Source organism: Pelodiscus sinensis, chromosome 1 (genome assembly GCF_052426305.1).
Source record: "Pelodiscus sinensis isolate ZL-2025 chromosome 1, ASM5242630v1, whole genome shotgun sequence".
NCBI classification, from domain to species: Eukaryota; Metazoa; Chordata; order Testudines; family Trionychidae; genus Pelodiscus; species Pelodiscus sinensis.
Genome location: NC_143052.1, coordinates 54,303,465 through 54,329,543, shown reverse-complemented (window position 1 = coordinate 54,329,543; position 26,079 = coordinate 54,303,465). Strand labels below are relative to the sequence as shown.

General features: G+C 39.6%; 1 protein-coding gene across 9 annotated transcripts in view; it reads right to left on the bottom strand.

Annotated features, from left to right (window-relative positions):
- CNTN1 (contactin 1) overlaps positions 1-26,079 on the bottom strand; it is a 396,144-nt gene that overhangs the window by 31,116 nt on the left and 338,949 nt on the right. For all 9 annotated transcript variants that reach the window (XM_075930057.2, XM_075930017.2, XM_075930024.2 and 6 more), the window contains 4 exons: positions 21,720-21,823; positions 12,904-13,090; positions 10,288-10,400; positions 8,975-9,131 (listed from right to left, as the gene is read on the bottom strand). In XM_075930057.2, coding sequence (XP_075786172.2) covers positions 8,975-9,131; positions 10,288-10,400; positions 12,904-13,090; positions 21,720-21,823 — 561 coding nt within the window. The remainder of the gene's footprint in view (positions 1-8,974; positions 9,132-10,287; positions 10,401-12,903; positions 13,091-21,719; positions 21,824-26,079) is intronic.

Here is a 26,079-nt window from a genome sequence, read left to right as displayed (position 1 = left end):
TGCTCCTTACTGCAGTCCAAATTGTCCATACAGTTTCATGAGTCATATGACCCAGGTTACAGCTTGCAGCTTTTTGAAGAGACAGGCGTTCCTAAAGATGAACCCAGAGACCCTGAGGACACACAGATTGCTGATTAATGTCACAATGGGTATATCTACACTACCCTCCTAGTTCGAACTAGCGGGGTAATGTAGGCATACCGCACTTGCAAATGAAGCCCGGGATTTGAATTTCCCGGGCTTCATTTGCATAAGCCGGGCGCCGCCATTTTTAAATCCCGGCTGGTTCGAACCCCGTGCCGCGTGGCTACACGCGGCACGAACTAGGTAGTTCGAACTAGGCTTCCTAGTTCTAACTACCGTTACTCCACATGGAAGCCTAGTTTGAACTACCTAGTTCGTGCCGCGTGTAGCCGCGCGGCACGGGGTTCGAACCAGCCGGGATTTAAAAATGGCGGCGCCCGGCTTATGCAAATGAAGCCCGAGAAATTCAAATCCCGGGCTTCATTTGCAAGTGCGGTATGCCTACATTACCCCGCTAGTTCGAACTAGCGGGGTAGTGTAGACATACCCAATGTAGGAAGCGTCCCAGGAGCGACAAGACCAAGGCCATCAGCATGTGACAGATGGATCCCTGACCCGGTGATGTACACCTTCACCACTGCAAGAATTCTGGGCTGGGATCCAGTGGAGCAGGGAGGGCCCAGGTCCCCCTGCCTGGCTGCCACTCCTCACTGGGTAGTGCCCTCTGCCTGTGGCTGCTTGACCACACACCCTACTCAGAGGGTGACTTTATTGACTCTGGCAGCTAGGCTGTACAGCTCTTCTCAGAGGGCTACCCTATTGACTTTAGCTGGACAACTGTGTTCAGAAGGTGACCCTATTAGCTCCCGCTGCTAAGCCATACAGTCCATCCCCGTCCTTGGGAAAGGTATCTCCATTGACTCTGACTGCTAGGCTATACAAGTGCACCCAGAAGGTGGCCCTATTGTGTTCAGCTGCTAGGCTACACAGTCCCACCTAAAGGGTGACTTTACAGACTCTGGCCATTACACCTTACTGCCCTACAGATCTGGTGTCTTTATTGCCCTGCAAATCCATGGGTTACCCTTTTGAATTCAGGCCATTAGCCCTACTGCCCAGCAGAGAAGGGCTAGCCTAGATGTGAGTCACATGACCCTATTGCTCTACAGAGCAATGCAATTCCACAAACTTTGGTCTTTGGACCTTAAACCCCTATGGATCTGGACATTTTGATGGACACTTGCTCTTAGGTCCCACAGTTTTGAGATAAAGGGCAGCTTGAAGGATGAGGTGAACTAACCTTGCACTGGACGGGGTCTCTCTATCCCTTCACATTTTGGTTAAATAATTTTTAAGTTCAACATTTTAAGAAGAAAATCCTGTATCCACTGTAAATCCAAATATAATTCCATCAGCAACATAGGATAACAGAGCTCATTCTATTCTGTTTCCTTAAAGAAAATGTCCTAATAACAAATATTACAGTAAAACTCCAATAGTCCGGCATCCAATAGTCTGGCACTCCTGATAGTCCAGCATCAAAATGGCAAGAGCCTAATGAGTGAGCTTTGGCAAAAAATGAGTCATAAGGTAACAGCGGCAGCAGCTGAACTGAGCAAAAAGGGTAAAAAAGTCTTAAAAAAACGAAAACATTACAGTATACTGTATACAGTATGTACAATAAAAAGGGTTAAGAACACTTTATATACAGTATGTAATGTATACAGTATAGATATATAACCAGTTTATAATACCTCCTGATAGTCTGGCATATCTGATAATCTGGCACCACCAGGTCCCATAGGTTCCAGATTATCGGAAGTCTACTGTACCATGTTTACTGTAAACACTGTGAATTCATAAAGAACATATTACTTTTTGTTAATAAGGAACAGCTATCTTCTGGAGAGCGTTTAGTTCATCCTCAACTAATCTCTCTCTTCTAACAATAAAATAAGTGAGACTTAAGTGTGATGTGGATCTGTGCTGTACCGCTGCACAGTGATTAATTTCATTTTACTCTTGAAGTCAACGTTCCTTTTCTAAAAATAGGAAGTCACCCAAAGTCACTCATAAATACCCATTAGTGTTAATATTAGTTTTTCTCCCTATTTCCTATGAGCTAAAAGCACCTCCCTCCATCAGTAGAATGTGCTAACCACAGCCCTCATATAATTTGTTAAAGTAGCTACTGAACCCTGCACTTGCAGCTCTTTACAAAGCACCTTTCAGCATTCTCAAGGCAGTTTATTTTTTAATATATCAATCATTTCCCCACAAACTTACCTACTGTAAAAATGAATAGTTTGTAATGGAGCACTGACAAAGAGTTCCTTAAACCAAGAAAAAACTCACATCTTGTAACCACTGCACTGAGCTCTCTGCATACACATATACACGAAACCATTAATATTTTCTCAAACATTCTCAAGTAACTGCTTTTACAAATTCAGTCTAAATGTACAGGCTCCTTTCCTCCCATGGCCAATTAAGAAAATGCAAATAAATGTGGAAAACAGAAAAAAAAAATCTCTCTACAAAACCCAAAAGATACACAGTTGCCATATCCTTAAAAATCCTTATTTCCTGGCCCTCTCCTCTTTCTTAGCTCAAGTGTTTCTCAATAACTGTAAACTTAAGTCTCTTCAACCCCAGTGGCTGAACATCACCATGTCAAACCTGTAGATGCTTAGAAAATCACTGGGATTCACAAAAACTGGATTAGGTGTCTAGGTTCTCTGTACAATGAATAGGGAGAGGTAGGTGCCTAGAATGAGATTACCAGAAACCAGGAATCTAGACAACTCCTCATTTATACTAGTCAATGGAAGATACCAAGGTGAGCTGTGTGTGTTAAGCCCCGCCCCTCTTTTGGAGATAGTCACCTAATTGTGGCCTGAAGGGAGGTGCTTTCTCTTTTCTGGTATTCTCAGCTGCAAACCTGGTGTGGGGGAATTAAGACTTAAGGAACTCATCTGGGATTCCAGTTCTCAGATTGCCTTAATCTTTGCTTACTCTATGACACTAAAAAGAACAACAGTGCTGCACCGATTCATGGGACCTGTAGTCCATCTGCCACGTTCACATGAAGTGGAGAAGCAGAAAAATTGTTTGAAGGAGGCAGACTGTGAGGAGGCAGCCAACAGTTCAACATAGTTGAGAGACACTACTGTATTTTCAGTAAGGGTTAATGGAGTTTAACAAAGGGGTAACCAACCTTTTGCAGGCAGTTGTCTGTCTACCTGTTTGTATTCATGTTACCAATTCAAAATACAGAGGCTACAGTCAGAAAAGAAGCTATTCAGATAAGGTAGGCGGTTTACGAGGAGCCAATTGCCTTCAGAGTTACTCCACAATAGCTACAGCACTACTAACCACTTGGTTCAGGACAATTTAAGGACAATTCAGGATACCCTAAATGAGTTCAGGAGGTAGACCAACAGCTTGGCTTAGAAGTCTGAACATATGATTGGGCAAACAAGGAAGACTTTCTGAATTGTAATCCTTACTCTAATTGCTTTTGTGGTCTTGAACAGTCACTTAAGAGCTCTGCCTCAGTTTCCCTCTATGTAAAATGCAATTAATACGACTACTTTACACAGCTGTATGTGTATTCAATAAATCATTTGTACAGAGTTCTGTTATTAACTTTTGCTACATGTCAAAGGTTTTCAATTAGAAACAAACAACAAAAACAAAATAGTCTCATGTAGAATAATACTGACTAGACTCTAATAGAATTTGGTATTATTGCCAAAAGCTTTCATAGTCCTTCCTGCTACTGAATTTAAAGACAAGAAAAATGATTTGATATTGACATTCAAAAGCAGCATGTCAGTGTGAAAACACGATTGTTCTATAACTTGATGTGTTGTAATGTGTATAAATGTGACAATCAAACCTTAAAATTCTCATATTAAATGAGATTAGAACTGGTGTCGAAAATTTACATTGCAGTGGTACTTACAGAATCTGTAATGCACCAAAATAAAACCATATGACAAGCTGAGAGACTATTTAGCAAACCTGACATTCTGTTTCAGACGCATTTCCATATGTTCCCCTAGTCTGCTGTGAAGTATGAGACTGAAGGTGAAACATATTAGTGAGAAGCATAGTTCTCTAGTATGATCTCATTTTGAAAACCTTCTATTGGTTTTATAGCACATTTATTTTCTGTAACTAATGGTTAATGAGTTCAAAATTCTGTTATAATGGTCCGTTGCATGGCCCAAGACTTCATCAATTTTTTGATAGCAACAGTTTCCTTACAGAAATAGCAGATATAAATGTGGCAGACAGAGAGAGTTCCAGCTGTAGTACTCTTGTCATTGAGGTTGCTGAAGCACAGAGAAGGCTTAAATTAAACCAATTAACTTACTTCTAGAAGGAATTGCTGAGTCTTGGTGATAACTGTTGGGATACTGAAGTAACTGGCTCAGTCGATGGAAGGATATATTCTCGGGAGGAACAGGAAGCAGGACATCTTGGACAGTGAGGCCATGTCTAGATTGCAGGCTTCTTTCGGAAGAAGCTTTTCTGGAAGAGGTCTTCTGAAAAAAAGTCTTCCGAAAGCGAGCATCCACACTGCCAAAGTGCATCGAAAAAGTGATCTGTTTTTTTGAAAGATAGTGTCCACGCTGAATGGACACTATCTCGCATGTAAGCTATGATTACTGTAGACGGAGTGGCAACCAGGGCACCTGTGCTTTTTCCTCTTTCCTCTTCTTTTGAAAGAACTCCCTCTTCCCCGTCCACACACAGAAAGAGGTTTATCAATGTCAGAAAAACCTCTCTGTTCTTTCGATTTTCTTTCAAAAGAACAAGATTGCAGTGTGGACGTAAGTGAAGTTTTTTTTGAAAAACAGCCATTTTTCCGGAAAAAACACCTCTGTAGTGCAGACATGCACTGAGCTTGGTGGAGGAGAAACGCTATATGAAAAGCTCCTCCTACTGTATGCTTGTGCTCTACCTTGTCCTATTTATAAAAAGAGGACTAAAGATTCTATTTCTTTTCCACCACCTGACTGTTTTTGTGACCAAGGGTATGTCTTCACTGCAATAAAAGACTCGTGGCACAGGCATGTATGGCTGGAATGAGCTGACTCTGGCTCATGGAACTTTGCAATAACTATTCATATTCCTATTAATTAGAAGAAAAAATTGCAAATGAAAAGATAAAATAAAATTAAAATGTTGAGTAAGTTATCGAGGCTGAAAAAAAACCTCATGCATTTTGCTTTGAAAAATATAAATGCTTACAAGTAAGTATTTTGTAGGATTTCAAAGTCTGCCTCTGGCAAATGAAAACCCGACATGTTAAAGTTGGGAAAAGCAGACGTGTTAACTTTTGCTCTCTAGCTGTATGCATACAGTATGTGAATGATTCTTTGTTCACTTAGGTATTTAGAACGAGATTTAGGAAAGTGCTGTAAGACACTGAAGATATCACCAAGTATTATGTCATTTCAAAGATCATGGACTTAATTTTTCTGTAACTTATTTAGGCATACTTACTCACTTAAACCAATTCCATTTCAGCAGCGAGAGAAAATAACTAGGTGAAATATATTTTACAGGCAGTCCCCGGGTTACGTACAAGATAGGGACTGTAGGTTTGTTCTTAAGTTGAATCTGTATGTAAGTTGGAACTGGCGTCCAGATTGAGACACTGCTGAAAGTGACCGCCAGTTCTGACTTACATACAGAATCAACTTAAGAACCCCAGGCGTCCCCAAGTCAGCTGCTGCTGAAACTGATCAGCAGCTGATTCCAGGAAGCCCGGGGCAGAGCAACTCTGCCTGGGGCTTCCTGTAGTCAGTGCTGGTCAGTTTCAGCAGAAGCTGACTTGGGGACGCCTGGGGCAGAGCAGCTGGGGTGCTGCTGGGTTGCTCCAGTAGCGCCGCTCCTGGGTGCTACTGGACCAACCTAGCAGCACCCCATCTGCACGTCCTGATTCAGCTGCTGCTGAAACTGACCAGCAGCGGCTGAATCAGGACCTGGGGCAGAGCAGCTGGGGTGCTGCCGGGTTGGTCCAGTAGTGCCCAGAGCGGGCGCTGCAGGACCAATCGGCAGCGCCCCAGCTGCTCTGCCCCAGAGTCCAAAACAAAAGCCTGGTCTGCTGGGGGGGGGGGGGGCGGGGAAGCACACTAGCTGCCCCCCCCCCTCCCCAGCAGACCAGGGACACGGGGAGCAGAGCCTCTGAGGCTTTGCTCTGGCAAAGCCTCAGAGGCGAGGGACCCCGCCGCGGCTGCGGCTTCAGTCCGGGAGCCTGTGGTCTGCTGGGGACGGTCCCCAGCAGACCACAGGCACCCAGATTGAAGCGGCAGCAGCGGCGGTTCCCCGCGCCTCTGAGGCTTTGCTCTGGCAAAGCCTCAGAAGCGCGGGAACCCGCCCGGTGCCCCTGGTCTGCTGGAGACGGTCTCCAGCAGACCAGGGGCACCGGAGCAGCTTACCAACGGGGCTTTCTCGCCCCGACTTCCGGGGCGAGAAAGCCCCGTTCGTAAGTGCGGATCCGACATAAGTCGGATCCTCGTAAGTCGGGGACTGCCTGTATTTGTATTCACAGCAGCATTTTACTAATGCTAGGATAACACAGAATCTGCATTATGAGAAAATATTGCAATCAGCAAAGCCATGTTAGAGACGAAAAAAGAAAAGCCAATCTTTAATGTATTTTTAAAAATTAGATAAGCCTGCTATTAGCTGAAGAAACTGACTCCTATGGTTAAACAAGTAGTTCCAGTCTTCAGTTGGTTGTGGTATTTTAATATAGAGTTTAAAACGATAGCTCATGAATTCACTATAATGTGGTTACAAAATCACTGAACACCAGACATTAGCTAACAAAAGTTAGTAAGCCTGTATTTTACTCAAGATTACGGTAAATGTTCTGAAATGCAGTTCAATAAATATGCAGCTGATTATTTTATGACAAGTTTTTAAGTTTCAGATTACTGAGTGAAAAGGAATGTATGTTTAATATTTGTATTGATAAATTTCCTTTAAATTAAAATTTAAACCAATATATCTTTCAAGCTGGAATCTGCTTATTTATAAGAGCAAATTCTCCTCCAGAATATTCACCTCCCTCTTAAATTTATGGCCAGGCTTTTTTTTAGGCCAGAAGAAGGAGAGAATATAAAAAGAGACGAGAGAAAGAGAGAGAATCGGGAGGAAGAAAGATGAAATAAAAAGTGTGTGTGTGTATATATATAAATTGGCTTCCAAACAAAAAAGTTTCAGATCAAAATATTTTGTTGTGCTTTTTAATAACTAAATTAACTGCAGATATTAATGTGTTATAACTCACCTATTTTTACTCCCACTGTCCTTCAGGAAAATAGCTAGTCTGAGCTGTCATAAGGACTCTATTAAGAAGCCAATCTTCCAGCACAATAACATTTTTGTTTACATTTACATTGCTTATTATATACATCTCACTGTTTTAGAGTTAGAGGCTGGTTATGCATTTTTTCCCAGCACTATGTTTCTGAGAAGGGCTACAAAGAAGGGAAGAACTGACAGGGAACATGCAATCAGGCTATGTCTACACTGCAGCCTTTTGTTGGCAGAGACAATGCAGATGAAGCGCTCATTAGCATTTGTTGCACTGTCATTTGCATATTCTCTGCTGATGCTTTTTGTGGTAGAGGCTGACAGCTCACAGCCCTCCCTGACTACCTCGGAGGTTCTGATCTCTGGTTTCAGAACTCCCAATAACAGCACTGGTGAAACTCATATTGGAATACTGCACAAAGATCTGGTAACCATATTTTAGGAAGGATGTTGAAAATCTGGAGAGGGTATAGAAAAAAAGACAGGAAAATGATTCTAGGACTGAAGAAAATGCCTGAGTAGAGAGAACTACTTCAATCTGTTCAGTTTATCAAAAAAAAAAAAAATTGACTTGTTTACAATATTCAAATACCTTGATGGGAAGAAAACACTGGGATCAAAGGGTTCCTTAATACAAGAAAGAAAGACCTAACAGGAGCCAATGGCTAGAAGCTGAAGCAAGACAAATTCAAATTAGATACAAAATTTTAAACACTGATTAAACAACAGCACAAACTACCAAAAGAATTTGAGGTGCTCAATCTCTTAGAGCACTTCTCCACAGCAGAGCCAAACTTGAAATAAGCTATGTAACTTGAGCTATGCTAACTGCACAGTTTAAGTCAAAATAGCTTATTTTGACTTTTGATGCTGTCTACATAACAGTTATTTCAAGAGAGAGCACTCATCTGACTTCCCTTACTCCTCGTACAAGTCGAAATCAGCAGTCCTCCAGCTCGATATTATTTTGACATGATGTCAAAATTACTGCTTGCTGCATAGACACGGACTATGTTATTTCGGAATCATGACAGTTACTGCGAAATAACACTGCTATGTAGACATAGCCTTACTGTCTTCAAATCAAACACAAGTTATTGGGCTCAGTTACAGGAGTAATTGGGTGATATACCTGTGATATACAAGAGTTGAGACTAGATGATATAATAGCTCTTTCACACCTTAATCTGTAAAACTCTATGAAGACTCCCTAGCATTCCCCTTTTTTGGATGACTTTTATCATACTGTTGCTGCAAAGTAATACCTTTGGCTACACAGGTTGTGTGCCAAGGGGAATCATAAAGCTCACAGTTGTCACCATTCTCCTCAAATTTAATGAAAAAAACAAAAATCAAAGTCAAGTGTCTGGACCTTAAGATGGCTACACCAGCATCCAATTCCATGACAGTTATAGTTATTCTGAAATAGAATTTGGCATATTACATACTATGGCACTTGATACCTCAAATACACAAAAATTGGAGACAAAAAGACACACAGAGAGAAACAGACAGTTTTGTCTAAGACTCTTTTTAACAGAAATGGCATCATTTGTTGGTTTTTTAATTCATCAAGTCATAAATTCTCAATAAGAAAAAACCCCCTACCTACCTGAAATTTTTATTTGAGCTACTTCTCCATCTCCTCCTTCACTGTGTGCTCGAACCTCAACCACATATTCACCATCGTTGGGGACTGGCAACTCTATTGAATGTGTTCCAGTTGAATACAGTGTACCCTCATGTTGGCCATCTGGTCTAAACAGCACCTTGTAAAGCCAAAAACAAGTACAGTAATTGAAATGTCATGTTGTAGCTGACACCACAGTTACATTCTTCTAGTTTCAATTAGCAAGTTTAGGGTGCTAAGATTATATGTACATGACCAATTGTATATCAAAACTAAAATATATTACTTTGCAACTTGCTCTATTATAAAGAAGCTTGGTTGGAGAGAGCAGATATTGCCTCTGTCTTTTCTATCTCCTTTTCAGATTAATTTTGCATATGGGTTCAAGTTAAGACTTGAATGGCTGAGGATAATACTTTCAGCTCAGCAAACAAAGCAAAAACATACCATACATCTTGCCATATACCAGAACATAAATGATTTAAGAATGTCCTCATAAAATAGCACAATTATTCTTTTTTATTTATGTGTTTCAGAGCTGGCAAATTATTATAAATGTGAAGTATGTGATTTATGAGACATATGGAAATAATCTCTGCTCATTTTCAATGATTCACAGGAAGTAACTCAATCCATCAAACAAAGACTTGTGCAACATATAACACTGTAGCTATATTACTGCCAAAGTCCCAAATAAATAATAATAATAATAATAAATAGAAACTCTTTTTAATGGTTTCAGCATACTAATGGCTATAACTAATCACTTCCCTATAATGTGTAGATATTCTTGCATTGTATGTGCATGTATCATGATGTGCTGTACTTTTAAGGACAGCTCTAGATACATTTGTTTTATTATTGTCTTTGACCTACAAGGACAGTTATTCTGGAGGTTGTAATTCTCACAGGGAGGATGGCAACAGTAATTCGGAAGTAATTCATGCTGGGAAAGGGGGCAAAAATATAAAGGAGCATATTTTTTGAACATATCCTTTAAGAGACACATCACTGTGGGAACAATCAGTTCCGCTGTATGTCTGAAGTGGTGATTCTGAGCCTTTTCCATACTTCGTTTCCATACTAGAACAAAATTTTAGGCCCTATCCCATCTCACCATAAAAAGAAAGGTGGTCAAAGCCATGTGGAACAGGGGAGTTGTGACCTCTAGATTGTGAACAAATCGTCTAAGCTAAGGATGCAAGCACATTAGAGCCAGAGCAGATACCAATATTGACAACAGCACATACTGTGTGCAGGATATGAAAGTTAGAAACTATTTTTATAATTCATACTTTGTATCCTTGAACAGCAGATTCATTTGACATTGGCTTGACATGGTCCCAAGTGATGATGTACCTTGAACCAGACCTGACAGAACTGACAATTCTTGGACGTTGGCTTGGAGCTGAAAAAAGAAACATATACAATTTTGTATGCAGAAACAATCACACTTCCCAAACCTTCATTTACATTTGAATGAGCCTTTTAAAAAAGAAGATTATGGCTGGCCTTTCTGTGAATGTGGGCTAGTTTCTCTCCTGGAATGCAATTCTGTGGCTCCAGCTGTAAATTTTTGCATGGCCCATGCAGTGGGCTCCCTGTGGGTTTGGCATTTGCGTGTTGCCAGAAGAGACCTAGCCAATTTCTACCCTTTTCTGTGGAACTAGGTTTGTTTCCTTGAAGGCATCCCCGACCAGAATCTCCTAGAATTTACCTTAAGTACATGTATACATGGGATTTAAACTTTTAAATAATCATACCAAAGCATTTTTAATGTTCTTATCTCTGTGGTAATCAGAGAGCCTTCCTACATAAAATAGCAGCCACATAAAATGCAATCTTCTTATCCAAACACATGCTCACTGCAGGGCGGAGTCAGATTGCACACAGCTTACCTTACTGACAAAACATATGTTACTCACATACATTTTTTAGGCCACACAACACTTTTTTGAAAACATGGTCCTTTATTAAATATCATTCATGACTAAGGAAACCATATTTCCCTCTGCTGACTATAGGACACCTGGAAAAGTTACTGGTATTCAGGTGAGTTAAATGGCAATCAATTAGAAATAAAAACATTCAAATTATTGCGTTGACTGAGCTCCTGTCAAAAAGAAGTATTGAGTAGTTGAATTCTTTTACCTTCTTATCTTTAAGGCTTTAGGGTTCGTGTAGGGAAGGGTGAAACACGCACTCTTACCTCCCACACACAGATGACATGCACACACTCATGTACACCTTTCTCACATGGAGGCCTGTTGGGGGTGTGTGCAGGGAGGGTCACTCAGAAGGACAGGAAGAGGGTATGTGGGGACACTCCAATTAACAATTAAAACTTTAGTGGGGGCATACAGGAGTGGAGCACCTCACCAGTGTTACCATGAGTCACTTATGCATGGGGAGAGGGTGACTAACCAACCCTCCCTGCCAAGTGCTCACCACGCTCTGTGCCTGGCTGGGCTCTTGGGATGGATCCACCTCTCTCAGTATCTGGGCCCCATCTTTCTAAGGCAATGTGGGGGCATCCAATGTTAAATGCCCATCCACCCCCTGATTCCTGCCAGGATTCACACCAAACATGGGCAGCAGCAGCCTTTCAGCATGGTTCAGGAGAGAAGGGACAGGAGCTGCTTCCAGCTCCAGAAGAGGAGGCGGGGAAGAAGGGATGACCTAGCCTGTGCTTTTGCATAGTTCATCCCTTCCCGTCTGCAAAGTGTTGGAAGGCAGCTAACAACCTCCAGGCCACTGCTGGCCACTGTACATAACCCAGCTACCCCTTGTCCCTGACTACAGCATACGTAGGAAGGGGCTAAGATCAAAGCCACATTCTTATGTAGGGGCTCAGGAAACCTGACTGCAGGGGCTTCAGAGGCTATGGAGCCTAGCAAGATAGGTGTCTCAGCAAGAGAGGGTGTCTAGGAATGGAGCAGCCCTGAGTGCAGAAGTTGTCAGGAGTTAAGGCAGGGGGACAGGTCCGCATTAATACCTTTGGCTGATTCTTGCAGAAGAGGGGGCCCGCCATCAGTGGTCAGGCTACAGAGGGTCAGCCAGTCAGCAGTCACACCTGCCCTCTAGGGATCTCCACAATGATCACACACCCTTATCCCACTGTCCTAGACACTTGAATAATACATAGGGGAAACTGAGATACACACGATATTAGAAAACAACAAGGAGTCCTGTTGCATCTTAGAGACTATCAGATTTATTAGGGCATAAATCTGAAAGGGTATGCCTACACTACCCTGCTAGTTCGAACTAGCGGGGTAATGTAGGCATACCGCACTTGCAAATGAAGCCCGGGATTTGAATTTCCCGGGCTTCATTTGCATAAGTGGGGCTCCGCCATTTTTAAATCCCCGCTCGTTCGAACCCTGTGCCGCACGGCTACACGCGGCACGAACTAGGTAGTTCGAACTAGGCTTCCTAGTTCGAACTACTGTTACTCCTCGTGGAATGAGGAGTAACGGTAGTTCGAACTAGGAAGTCTAGTTCGAACTACCTAGTTCGTGCCGCGTGTAGCCGCGCGGCACAGGGTTCGAACGAGCGGGAATTTAAAAATGGCAGAGCCCCGCTTATGCAAATGAAGCCCGGGAAATTCAAATCCCGGGCTTCATTTGCAAGTGCGGTATGCCTACATTACCCTCCTAGTTCGAACTAGGAGGGTAGTGTAGACATACCCTAAGTCTCTAAAATGTCACAAGACTTCTTGTTGTTTGTGCAGATACAGACTAACACGGTTATCCCTCTGAGACTGTGTTCAGAGAAAACATTAAGAACATTCCCACCTCATTATGGTATGGTGCTCGACCCACTGAGTATCATATTAATATATGCAAAGTACAAACCAATAGTAACAAAGTAGAGAACTTTAGAAATGCATCCAAAGCTCCTTTACTTACGTGCTTTTCTTGTGACAATGTCAATAACACTACTGGGTGGTCCATACCCTGCACTATTGAATGCACAAACATCTACGTGGTATCGGGTATTAGGTTTCAAATTTTCCAGTTTTGTTGAGTATTCCTGATTGCTCACTTGCACACGCTGCGCAGCTGCTTCTTTGTCATGAACGGTCCAGTAACGAATCTGCACATAGTTGGATTGAGTGATAATTTGGCGTAATTAATTCTATTGAAATCTTACAAAAACTTTGTAATTTAGATTGGCACATAGAATAACTTAAAAAAATTAAAGTGTATCTGGCTAATGCTGCTCTTTATACTATTTCAAATGACAAGTTCACAAAGAAACAGAAAATATTTCGGAGTTGATGTGGAAACTTTTACACCAATGAAACTGATTTGTGCACAATTAAGCTAATGGGAGTTTTGTGACTTCATTGGGGGCAGGATCAGGCCTTACTAACAGGGCTACATCATCGTTGCTCTTTCATACTTGGAATTTTATACTCAAATTCAAATATTGTTTTACTAGGTTGCAATGTACTCTTAGAAGCAAAAACAACTTTGACTATGATGTACAGTATACTCTACTTCCTACTTATACCAGCATTCTAGCCAATGCAATCCCTACAAAAACAAGTACACTGTAATTCATATTTTCCATTCTGCTCACATTCCTCACACACAGTATTTCCTATCCAACCCAAGCTGCACAGAACACTTTTACTAAAATGTATTATGCACTATAACATTTATCATATTTGGCCAGTATTTTTGTTCCCATGATGTAAAGGTTATAATAAGCTATTGACAAAGCAGTTTGACAACATGGTAACAAGGTATAACAGCCAAAAGGGATCTATAACACCCCAACCTGATATCCATTTCTTGCTCATTCCTCTGGAAATTGTGTTTAACTGCACTGAACATGCATTGAACTTAGACATCAAAGCAGTATCACTCTCTTAATAAACTGACTTGCTGATTCTTGCTTTATTTTTAATCTCCTCTTGTCTCTTAGGAAGGACTTTAAGTAATGAAGCTTAAATGATTAGACTAAAGAAGTGTGCAATATTTGCTGTTTTTAAAGTTAATAATAAACAGCAACTTTCTATCATTTTAAAGCTTTTAAAGGTTTTTATACATTGTTATAATTTCCCCTCTCTAAGTATATTGTGCACTATTATCTATCTTTTTTTTAAACCTCCTCTTTCCTTCCCCATTTCAAGACTGGGGGGAAAACTGACAAGTGCTCAACAACTTAAGTTGCATAGATTTCTTATTTTCCTCCTCTTCTTCCCCTCAGAATTCTCCTCTGTGCACTTGTTTTATATCCACCTAAATTACACATTTAATACCAATGTCAGGGAACAATTCCGGGATTTAATACCGGATCATCACCAAGTTAACAGAACTGATGTGTGTGTTCTATTAACATAAACACCCCAATTTTGCTTTTAGGCCACATTTGCCTTAAACTTTTTTTTCAGATGACATTAGTTTTGTTCCCTAGCTATTTCATTTTAAGGAGATTCCAAAAATTTGTTAGGAGAAGAAGTTGGTGTTGGCTTGGTTCTCTAGCTCCTACCACCACAGTGCTCCCCGTCACAAGTTATGGTACAACTTGCTGTTGGGCAAGGCTTAATGTTTCTCGTTAAGAAATGCTTTGTTAAACCATTTAATAAATCTGTAGCTTTCTTCTATCCCTCAGGTATGCACTGTAGCTGAATGAGTAGTGAGACAGTAGAAGGGTTTCCCTTCTTATTCAAATACCTAGAGGGGCATTTGAGCAGCCAAAATAATTGAACAGAGGCTTTCCTAATTTAATTTACACATCAAAGTTTATGTCAATGCTTAAATACGTTTGCCTGTCAATAGTAATAATACAAGCTATCAGTAACATGAGCATTATAAACATATGATTACCACCATGGCTCTACCAACTCTTTCACACTATAGATATTATTGCACATGCACATACTGACCAAATTGGCTTTTACTTTAAATATGGCTTAAAAGCATGCAAGCACTTGTATTTTTTGGATTAAAGAAATGTACATGCTGCAGAAGGTTTTGGAAATTTAATCCTTCAGCAGACTCCACTTAGTTTTCTTGAAACACATTTAGAATAAAATACAGACAATGTTAATACATTCTTTTAGGAAATAAATGAGGACTCGGAGGAAATGCCGTGTGTTCTCAACTGAGAGATCTACAAGTTACATTTCTGGGACAGTTTCACTGACTGGGCCCAATACATCTATCTGTTTTTTAGAGGCAGGAACTAAAGTCTACCATTGGTGACGATAGTTACGATGCCCCAATGGTAACATTTGCCGGATAACTGACGGAGCAGTTTTAGATTTAAGCTTAGGCAACATCAGTTTTATGATAATCCTGCTTGAGAAGCATGTGCTGTGAAGTGTCAGAGGGGTAGCAGTGTTAGTCTGAATCTGCATAAACAACGAGAAGTCCTGTGGCACGTTAGAGACTAACAGATTGATTGGAGCATAAGCTTTCGTGGGCAAAGACCCACTTAATTGCTGCACGTAGTAGAAATTCCACAGGCAGGTATAAATATACCTTTCTTTTCAAGTGTCTATATATTTATACCTGCCTCTGGAATTTCCACTACATGCATCTGACAAAGTGGGTTTTTACCCACGAAAGCTTATGCTACAATCAATCTGTTATTCTATAAGGTGCCAAAGGACATCTTGTTGTTTATGTGCTGTGAAGTGTGCATTGAAATGAGAGACTGAGAATTCAGGATAAACTGGAACCCAGCATTCTAGCCAGATAAAGCCAGAGCCCTTGGCATAGGATTCCCCTGCCAAGGACACTGAGGCCTTCACATATTTTGATGTTTCTACAGAACAAAAACTTATAAACAAAAACAGATTTTTGTGGTTCTTAAATACCAAAGAGCAAATGTTCATGTTTAAGCTTTAAATTGACAATGCTATATCATTGTCTTATTTTATAAGCCCTCGTTTAAAATATGAAGTAAAATTACTTCTATATCCAGGCTTTTTCCTTACTGAGGCTTTATTAAAATGTGTAGAACAATAGGAGAAAAATATGCATATTTTTTCTAAATAGTTGCTTAGTCTCAGGCTAGTATTTTGGTTCCATTATACTGTAATGAAGTGTTGTATATATGCCCCTGCCTTCCACTGGGCAGAATCACAACTCGTCAGCTAGTGCCCTATGCTACTAACAACTTGAGGTGTTTTGCCTTTGGGTTAAAGTGACTGGGGCCTTTGCAACTGGAACAAGGGGAAGCTGAGCACTATCTTGATTTCTGCCATGAAGTTCTAAATGGGCCTGAGTGTGCAGCAAAATGACATCTGTGAATAAGTCGTCGGTCATGTATCTGTTAGTTATGGTGTGATTCATGATATGGTAAAAAAATTCTATTTTATTTTACTCATTTAATATACTTTATTGATACTTACAAGGAGATATGGTGATAATGTTGCCATGCAGTGCAAACCTCTATAGTGACTGCTAGGGGCTCAACTCTTTCATTTTTTGCGTATACTCTGATATGCTAAGTGTATTTTTTACATAGGGGTGGTGAACACACTAAGGCTTTTGTTGATCACTGGACAGCTGCCCAAAATCCTTGAATCCCTCTCCCCCAGGAGAAACTTTCTATATGTGTCCAATTCATCTACCCCCTGTAAACCAGGAGTATAATAAAATAAGTAATATAGAACTGTTAAGTTGAGTGAGAAAAAGGAATGAAACTTTAAGCCACTCCACTGAGATGTGAGTTAAATCCCTTGCAGGAATAAGATCATTCAAACATTAAATTCACCTAAATCCCAAATACATTGAATCTTGGTTCAAATAACTTATATTTAATAATTGTGACAATGTGATCTGCATGTGTTAAATTCAGAAGTCTGAACAGCTTTTCTCTACCTATCTACTTAGGATACAAATATGACTATATATTTGGCTCATAATAATTATTTTTGGAAACAATGGATTATTTCCTTTAATGCAGAGAAATTAGCACTTAATTGCTAATCTTTTCCCTTTCTCCTGCTCTTTCTTCATTCTGGTTCAATGGAAATACTGTAGAAACTATGCTGCATATTCTCATTGTCACCACCTTGGTGAGTACATTTCCATTACACACTGATTTTTTTCATTAAAAGATTTTGGGATCAGATTTGGGGCTCAGTTCCTTCTTTTTGTGTGTGTGTTGTCTCTGGGATCTATCCAAGTAAGAATCCTCATGGTGAGGGAACCCTCAGTAGGCACTACCTGTTTTTTGCCAACCCAATTTCAGCTCTCACTGGAATGGTTGAGCCAAGAATGAGGAGAGGATTCTCTGATAATCTCTGTGCCAGTGGGGTCATTGCAAGGCATGATAGCATAACACAGCCAGCAAACCCACTAGGTTCAGGGAAACTCATTTAACTCCCTTGTGGTCCTGTGCCACTGGTGTGCCTAGAAAATATTTTACAGATGAGAATTTAGCCCATGGTAAGCCTGGGGGAGATGCTTTTAAAATGATCAAGAAAGTAGTCCTATATGATCCTTGTGTGAGTTTCACATAAAAAAGTTATAAAAATATTCTTTATCATAACAGAACAAATATTTCAGGGTGACCAGTTGTATAACAGAGAGTATGCTACAAAATAAAGCAACTATAATATTACCTATTAGAATAATGTTTCTGTAACAAAATCTTTCATATTTATCTTTCACTTCCAAGAAATTTGACTAACACTAAAAAAATTCTATTTTATTTTACTCATTTAATATACTTTATTGATACTTACAAGGAGACATAGTGCCTAATAATAACCCCCCACAAAACAGTATCATGACATAAACCTGTATAATAAAAGCCAAATAATATATTTACTACATGTAAGAAGCAAGAAAAATATATACCCACTCAAGCTGCAGATACTGAACAGCTCTATTTTTTTAAGATTACATGACAAGCACTCATAAATCTTACATTCTCTGGATGGAGGGAGGTAGTTCATGTTTTATCTTTCATTTAGGTGTAAGCTGAGGACACACCTCAGTAATGGCAAAATTTATCAGTTCACACTCATCACCACTAGTGCAGTAGTCATGAAAGCCTGCATTAGTGTCAAGAAAACCTGACTCTTCTTGGTGTGAAAAGGCTAGTATCACAGGTGAAATGCCTTCTCTACTTTTCTGTCAGAATCCTTATTCTTAGATGCTTGAATACATGGCATCAGTGATGTACTGAGAGCGCTATTTTCAGGGAATGTGAAGGATTAAAATGAAAAGGAGAAAATACTCTAGTTTCACTAGAGATTTTGATAAATTGTGTTGCAGCTGGAAAGTAAATAATTGAAATCTGTGATTATATATTCCAGTTTTTAAACAACTTTACTTTGACCAAACTAGTACCCCTTCCAAATTAAAACAGTCCAGGACAAAGAGTGTAGTTCTGTAGTTCTTACCTGTGGTCCTGGCTCCATGCGATAGTTCTACCACTACCCTTTACTGGCAGTCGCAAAGGATCCTCCTCCCCTCTCCAGTAGGATGACACTGCCTTCTCACATCAGCCACTCAAGGGGACACCCTCCCTTGGGGAGCATCAGGTATAACAGTAAGGCTATGTCTAGACTACACTGATCTATCGGAAAAAGGTAAGCAATTTGCGCTCCGCAATTTGCGTACCTTTTTTTTCCTTCATAAGAGGCTGTCCCAAAATTTGGCCCATCTATACTGGGCCAAATTTCTAAAAATCCTCCTCTTTTGGAACAGCCCTTCTTCCTCTTTGAAGAAAGAAGACAGGATGTCCAAAAGAGCGCGTCTGCTCTTCCGCAAAAAAAAGCGGAAGAGCAGATGCGTTCCCTGGAAAAAACCCATAGTGTAGACATAGCCCAAGGCAGATTTCCCATACTGACCCCAACAGCTGATGTACATCTTCTTGGCTAGGTAGACTGGGATGCACAGAGATTTCTCTGCTGGGGATACTGATGATTCCCCCCACCTCTCCCACACACACACGCGCGCTTTAGAGTAGTAACAGAGATGTAGCCGTGTTAGTCTGGTCTTGCTGAAACAAAAGACAGGACTATGCAGCACTTTAAAGACTAACAAGATGGTTTATTAGGTGATGAGCTTTCGTGGGCCAGACCCACTTCCTCAGATCAAATTGTTGAAGAAAATTGGCATAACCAAATGGAGAGATCCATTTCCTGGACACCACAGTACAAATCACCAATAGTAAATTAGGTACCACTCTCTACAGAAAACTCACTGACTCATACAGTTACCTACATGCCTCCAGCTCCCATTTATAAACCTCAACTACCCACCCGGAGAAATAAAAAAACAAATTGAAAGAGCCAGACGAATACCATTTACTTCAAGACAGACCCAAGAAAACCAACAATAGAACACCACTTGTCATCACCTATAGCCCTCAACTTAAACCTGTCCATCACATTATCATAAACTACAACCTATACTGGAATAGGATACACTCAGTCCGAGAGGCTCTGGGAGACAGACCCATAATCTCCTAGGCTGTGTCCAGACTCCATGCCTCCGTCGACGGAGGCATGTAGATTAGCGAGATCGGAAGAGGGAAATGAAGCCGCGATTAAAATAATCGCGGCTTCATTTAAATTTAAATGGCTGCCCCGATCTGCCGATCAGCTGTTTGTCGGCAGATCGGGAGAGTCTGGACGCGATGCCCCGACAAAGAAGCCTTTCTTCATCGACACAGGTAAACCTGGTTTCACGAGGCTTACCTGTGTCGATGAAGAAAGGCTTCTTTGTCGGGGCATCGCGTCCAGACTCTCCCGATCTGCCGACAAACAGCTGATCGGCAGATCGGGGCAGCCATTTAAATTTAAATGAAGCCGCGATTATTTTAATCGCGGCTTCATTTCCCTCTTCCGATCTCGCTAATCTACATGCCTCCGTCGACGGAGGCATGGAGTCTGGACACAGCCCTATAGACAACCACCCAACCTCAGGATGATTCTTACCAACAACCACAGGACAGACCACACTAATACTAACCCTGGAACTTTCCCTTGCAACAAACCCAGTTGCCAGCTTTGTCCACATATTTACTCTGCTGACACCATCATTGGACCTAACCATTTCAGTTATAAGATCAAGAACACACATTCCTGCTCATCCAGAAATATAATTTATCCATCATGTGCCAACAGTGTCCGTCTGCTATGTATATTGGACAAACTTCTCAGACACTTCGCCAAAGAATCAATGCACACAAAACAGACATCAGACAGTTTCACAAAAAACAACAACCAAAAAACAGTTTCTTGCCATTTCAACCAGAATTGTCTCAAAGACCTGATTACCTGCATCCTGCTTCAATGAGATTTTAACACAAGACTTCAAAGAGAAGCCTCTGAACTGTCATTCATGCTTAAATTTGACACTTTAAGAATGGGCTTTAACAAAGATGCTAATTATTTACCCATTACAAAGATAGCTTCCCCAATTATCACCTCTAATATCATTATCTCATAGACATTAACCTCCCCCTCACCCCACCTCTCCTCTGTTCTAAAATCTGATATGTCTATTTTACATGTGTTCACTTTTTTTGATTGTATCCCTTTGGTATATATGGTTATGCCAATTTTCTTCCACAATTTGATCTGAGGAAGTGGGTCTGGCCCACGAAAGCTCATCGCATGATAAACCATTTTGTTAGTCTTTAAAGTGCTGCATAATTCTGTCTTTTGTTTCATGCTTTAGAGTAGTGGATCTTGTAATTAACACCCTACAATGATTCACAGGGCAATAAGGGACACTAACTGATACATTCTATAAGGCAACTCTGCATTTGCACATGCTATTTTTGCAGCATATAGGTAATTATAATACATTGGACAAGTAAAATTTCAAAGCAAGTAATTAATTCAGCAAAACCCAAATCCTTTTCTTAGAGTATAGCCAAAATGAACAGATTGTATGCTGCAGAGTTCTCCAAAAGCCACTCTGTATTTGCAGGAAGAAACCAACTCTCTGCTGGGCTGCTCCATCACCACTATCTAATTGCAGCAGCCCTGCAGCTGTTGTGCCCCTTTTCTGCAGCAGAACAAAAAAAAAAAAAAAAAAAGTTTTGCTAGTGGAGTCAAGATGTTGTAGACTCAGTGACCCTGTTCTGCTCCCAAATCATTCCTTTTTGCAATGGTGCACCAAAAGTTGCAGACATATTCCCTCAAATCCTGTTCCACCCTGCACATTAAAATTTCAGGGTTCTGCATCTTCTTACGGACTATATATAGAGTAGAATCCTATATATACAGTAACTGCAGCTAGTTACTCTCTCTTCCCCCCTCTCTCTTTATATATATATACACACACACACACACACACACACACACACACACACACATATACAGTATGTAATACTATAAATACTATAAATTCTGTTGGGGATATTTCTAAAACAATTACTATACCTGATCATTTCTTCTGCACCGAGAAAGACATTACAATGTATAGCAAATGTTTACACCCAAAACTTCTAAACATGTTTTGGGACATTTATGAGCCAGATCCTCTTTTGGTATAAACTGGCAGTTTGTCTTTCGAGTTCTATGGAACTCTCTCAACTTACACAACTAGGGGATCTGACCAAAAGTCCTTTTAGTCTATTTTAGTATAAAAATGATACATTATATGAAACATTGACTAGAGAATTAAATTTGTACAGAAAATTAAACAATACTGAGTATTAGAATGTGTACTGCCTGTGTATAATCAATTACTTTGTTTAAACGAATGTGAAGATATTTATAAACTTCTGAACTCACCTGATATCCTTCAACAGACTGCTCAAAAATATGCTCCCAGGAAACGGAGATTTCAGAAGATGATAAGATTTTTACATTCACATTTCTGGGCCTTTCACTGGGAGCTGAAAGATTGAACATATGGAAAACTTTCTACACCATCAAGTGCACTGTTATATTTACTTGCATGGTCTTTTCTCATTGTTATATTATTTTCCCATTTTCACAAGGCCAAGTCCTGAGGTCTTTAACCTATTTATACTTAGCTCTTATTTGGGTAACCTCTAATTTCATTGGGTATTTGTTTTACTCAATTTGGTTTCAAAGTGGAGCAAGAATCTCCAGATTGGGCCCATATCAAATATGTATTAGTTTTAGCAGGTTCTTAAAGTGAAAGTTTCATAAATTAAAAATGGGTTGAAATAAAAATAGAACAAAAAAAAAAAGAGATCTTTTACTCGGTTGTATAGAGTTTCTCTCTCACGTTAAAAACTGTTTGCTACATTTCAAAGACAATTGCATGCAAATATTTATTTGCTTCTTACGCATGCAAATAAAACATACATTATGTGCATGCAAATCAGATAATTATGTATGCAGTGGACTAGTCATGTGTCTAACTGACCACATATGTGCATTCACAGCAGGCATTTGTGCATGTATGTTGGACACATGTACATGTTTGTGTGTGATTAACTTTAAAAATCTGAATTTGTATATCTAAATGCACAGTTCAGATAATTTTAAAGTGATAAGGTTTTCTTTTAATTTAAAAATTAACCTATAATGCCTAATACAATAGGTGCTTGTTTAATAATATGAAGCTTCTAATTTCACTTTGTGACTTGCATTTAAAAGGAGTTAATGAATGTATATATGCATACACAGTGCATAGAATATATGAAAGATTCCATTTTTCAAACTAAGATCAGTTCCATGTTATGGGTCTTTTGAAACAAGTTGCAACAGACAGCCACTGCTGCCTCAGCACAAGAAAGCTTTCATATATTTAATCTTCCAACTGGGCATCAAGTCAACTATGTATCAAAACAGCTAGTTTTCAGAAAAAAAAGTAACAGTTCTTATGAGAAGCATCTAAGGTAATAAAATAATATGGTGTACAAAGTTACTCTTTTTAATTGTCTTTCACTAACAGTTAATAATTAAAATTTATAACTTTTAAAACAAACGATAGACTGAAGCTAACTCTATGTTCTCAATTATAAACATTTAAATAAGCACAAGGTTCGCAATGTAACATGTTAGTACTAAGCATGATTAGTGCTAATGCAATTTTATTACATATATTTTTGCATGAAACATATCAAAACACAGAATAAAAGCACTGCACTAAAATGAATGAAGATTTTAGGATTAAAATTAGACATAAGTAGCTTTGTTACTAACACATAATTCAGTAGCAATGAAAATATATATCATGATTATGAGGCTTTATTTACTATTTCTAACAATACATTTGATAAGTTCCCTTGACTGTCTGTAGCCTTATTGTTTGCTAAATCACATCTGTGCAGACATTAGTGATGGAAAAAACCAGGTTATCTTATCTGTTTTCATGCTAATACAGCATTGCTTCCCACTATGCCATTTAGTAGTATTTTGCCCAGTGCCCAAAATTTAAATGTCCAAGTATCAGGGCTTCCATCATTTCCCTTGGGAGACTACTCCATAGCCAAATAGTTCTTACTGTCACGGTGATTATCGCAATGAGTCAATCTGAACGTTCCCGTTCATATATCTCTCCCTTATGTTTATTTATGCCTCTCTGAATAATACTAATTTTACTCCTTATTTGGTATTTACACTCCATAAATATTTTGCAGACACTCCATTGTTATATTACAGTCTGAATACTTAATATCCACTCCATTTGTCATTTTGACAATTCTGTAATAATATCAAGAATAAAAGCAATCCTGTTTGCTTCACAATACATATTCTTTACTGAAAACATGCTGCTTATTGCTCATAGTTCAGTTATCCTATAAGGGAAACCTTGTGGAATTAGGTGCTGTCAGGGCAGAGAGAATGCGAGCCTCGTGGGGCTCTGTGTACAGTAGAGCTAAAGGGAATCTTCACCACTGTTTGAGTCCTAGTGCCTGCAGAGGTCTCAGGAGCACATGGCATGCTCTGCCTCTTGCTACACATGTTGGAAAGTTGTATGGTATGTTACTTTGCATCCCGTGCTCACTGACATGCTGGGTGGACAAGGACAGGGCTATGCACAAATGCTTTCTCCTTTGAGGCTGCTAATGTAGACAATGGCTGGTGCTCCCTGACATCTAGAGAGCAATTCTGGATGCTAAGGGGAAGGACAGAGTTTCTTTGTGTCCTGAACCCTTTTGGTGGCTGGGATGGCTAGAATTTGACATTGAATGCTTAGTTTCTCTGCGCAGGTGCAGAGTCATTTTGTTGGGACTAGAATGATAGGGCAGCAACCACCAAGACTGTTTTTCCTTCATTTTCTGAAAGTTAGTACTATTGTTCATTTGCTTTTTATTTTATTTTTTAATTTTCTGGAGCTATACATACTTGCTGCGCCCATGGCGTTTGGTCATGTGCAAAATGACTCTGTTAAATAATTGAACTCAGAAATCACAGTTTTGCTGTTCTCATATAGGTGGTTTGAATATATAACTAATTTAAGTTGTAGGTGCACATTTAACACTTCTAGTATTAATTTTTGCTTTTAGTAATTTTTTCTAAACAAAATACATTGAGCACTTCACTATTAGGTCTGAAAACTTACAGGTCAGATGTTGATAATGTTCTTAGAAATAAAGAGATACTGAAATATTATTTGGATATTAGCAACATATTAATTCATGATTTTATACTATTACAACAATAATCATTCTGCTGCTGCAGCAGCTGTTAAAGATGATATCCTAAGGTACACTTCTCCGATAACTTGATCAATATTAATTACATTAGCTAAGGGTAGCTAGTGCGGCTCCTGAATTTCCATAAGAAACAGAAGGGTCTATTGTATGTTTTTCTCTCCGTGTGGGGGATTTGTATACAAAATTCCCATTAGTGCTAAATGGGAGGTACAAGCATAAATCTCCTATAAAGTACACTGAGATGAGAATGGAGTCTAACATGTGATAATGTGGCCTTGTAATCTGGTACCACCTCTTGGCTTTTTGCACTCATTTCAACAGCTGGAGTTCTGTTTTGGTGAAGCAGATTCTGTTCTGCAACATGAAAAAAAATTGAGTAATTCTTTACAGTTCTGCTTTGTGCTTTTGGCAGCAGACATTAATGTAATGTTTTTGTTATGTATTATTGCCTATATTTTTCTGGTCTAAGGCTTACCTTTTTCTAATGCTTTCTTTCACTTAGAATAGTAAACGGCATTTCTAACTGAAATCTTGCAGATTGATGAATTTGAAATAATTCCAACATGGATTAAGGAAAAAGTTTTAGTCAAATGTCAAAGAGGTTGTCATTTAATTATTCACCTGATTGCTTTAATGTCTAAACTGGAATAAAAGAGCACACACAGGCTAATTTCTAATACGTATTAAAATTTGAACAGGCTTGGAAACTTAGCCAAATTAATCATTACTCTAAAATAGTATGGTTAAATGCCACCGTTGTTAAGACAGATAGGGTTTACCACATCAGTTTTCCTGTTAACAAGCAAAAAATATACTGCTACTTTATTTTAGATAAGAATATCACCGACTTCTACTAAAGCATATGTAAAAAATGTAGCTAACAGCATTTTTGTTTCCATTAATTCAGTTATGAATATCAATCTTATGCTAGGTCTAGACCAGCAGTTCTCAAACTTTTTGACATGGGGACCAGTAAATCCATTTACGAGCTTTTGGAGGACTGGTAACATTCATTTGCATAGCTGCATATTCATTAAGCAAATGATGAATATTCAAATAAGTTGTTTCTGGTCCTCCCAAAGCCCCCAGTGCCAGCCTTAGCAAACCTTTTGATATTGTCAACCACAATATTCTTGCCAGCAAGTTAAGGGAATATGCATTGGATAAATGGACTGTAAGATGAATAGAAAGCTGGCTAGACCAGGGTTTCCCAAACTTTTTATTTTAGTTGGAACCCGTTTTTTTTACTGCTGTTTTTTGCAGCCCAAAAATATAAATGCATATAAAAAAAGAATTAAAAATGAATAAATTTTCAGTGTTTCACCCGGCTGCATCCTCCGCCCAGCCTGGGCCAGAGCTTGGGGGACCCGGCGCTGCATAGGCATTCCAAGACGCGGGAGCAGGAGCAGATTGAGGGTAGGGTATCTGGCTAGGAGGGAGGGTGCAAGGAGGGGTAGGGTTGCCAGGTGTCCAGTTTTGTACCGGACAGTCCAATATTTGAAGGTTCTGTCTGGGAA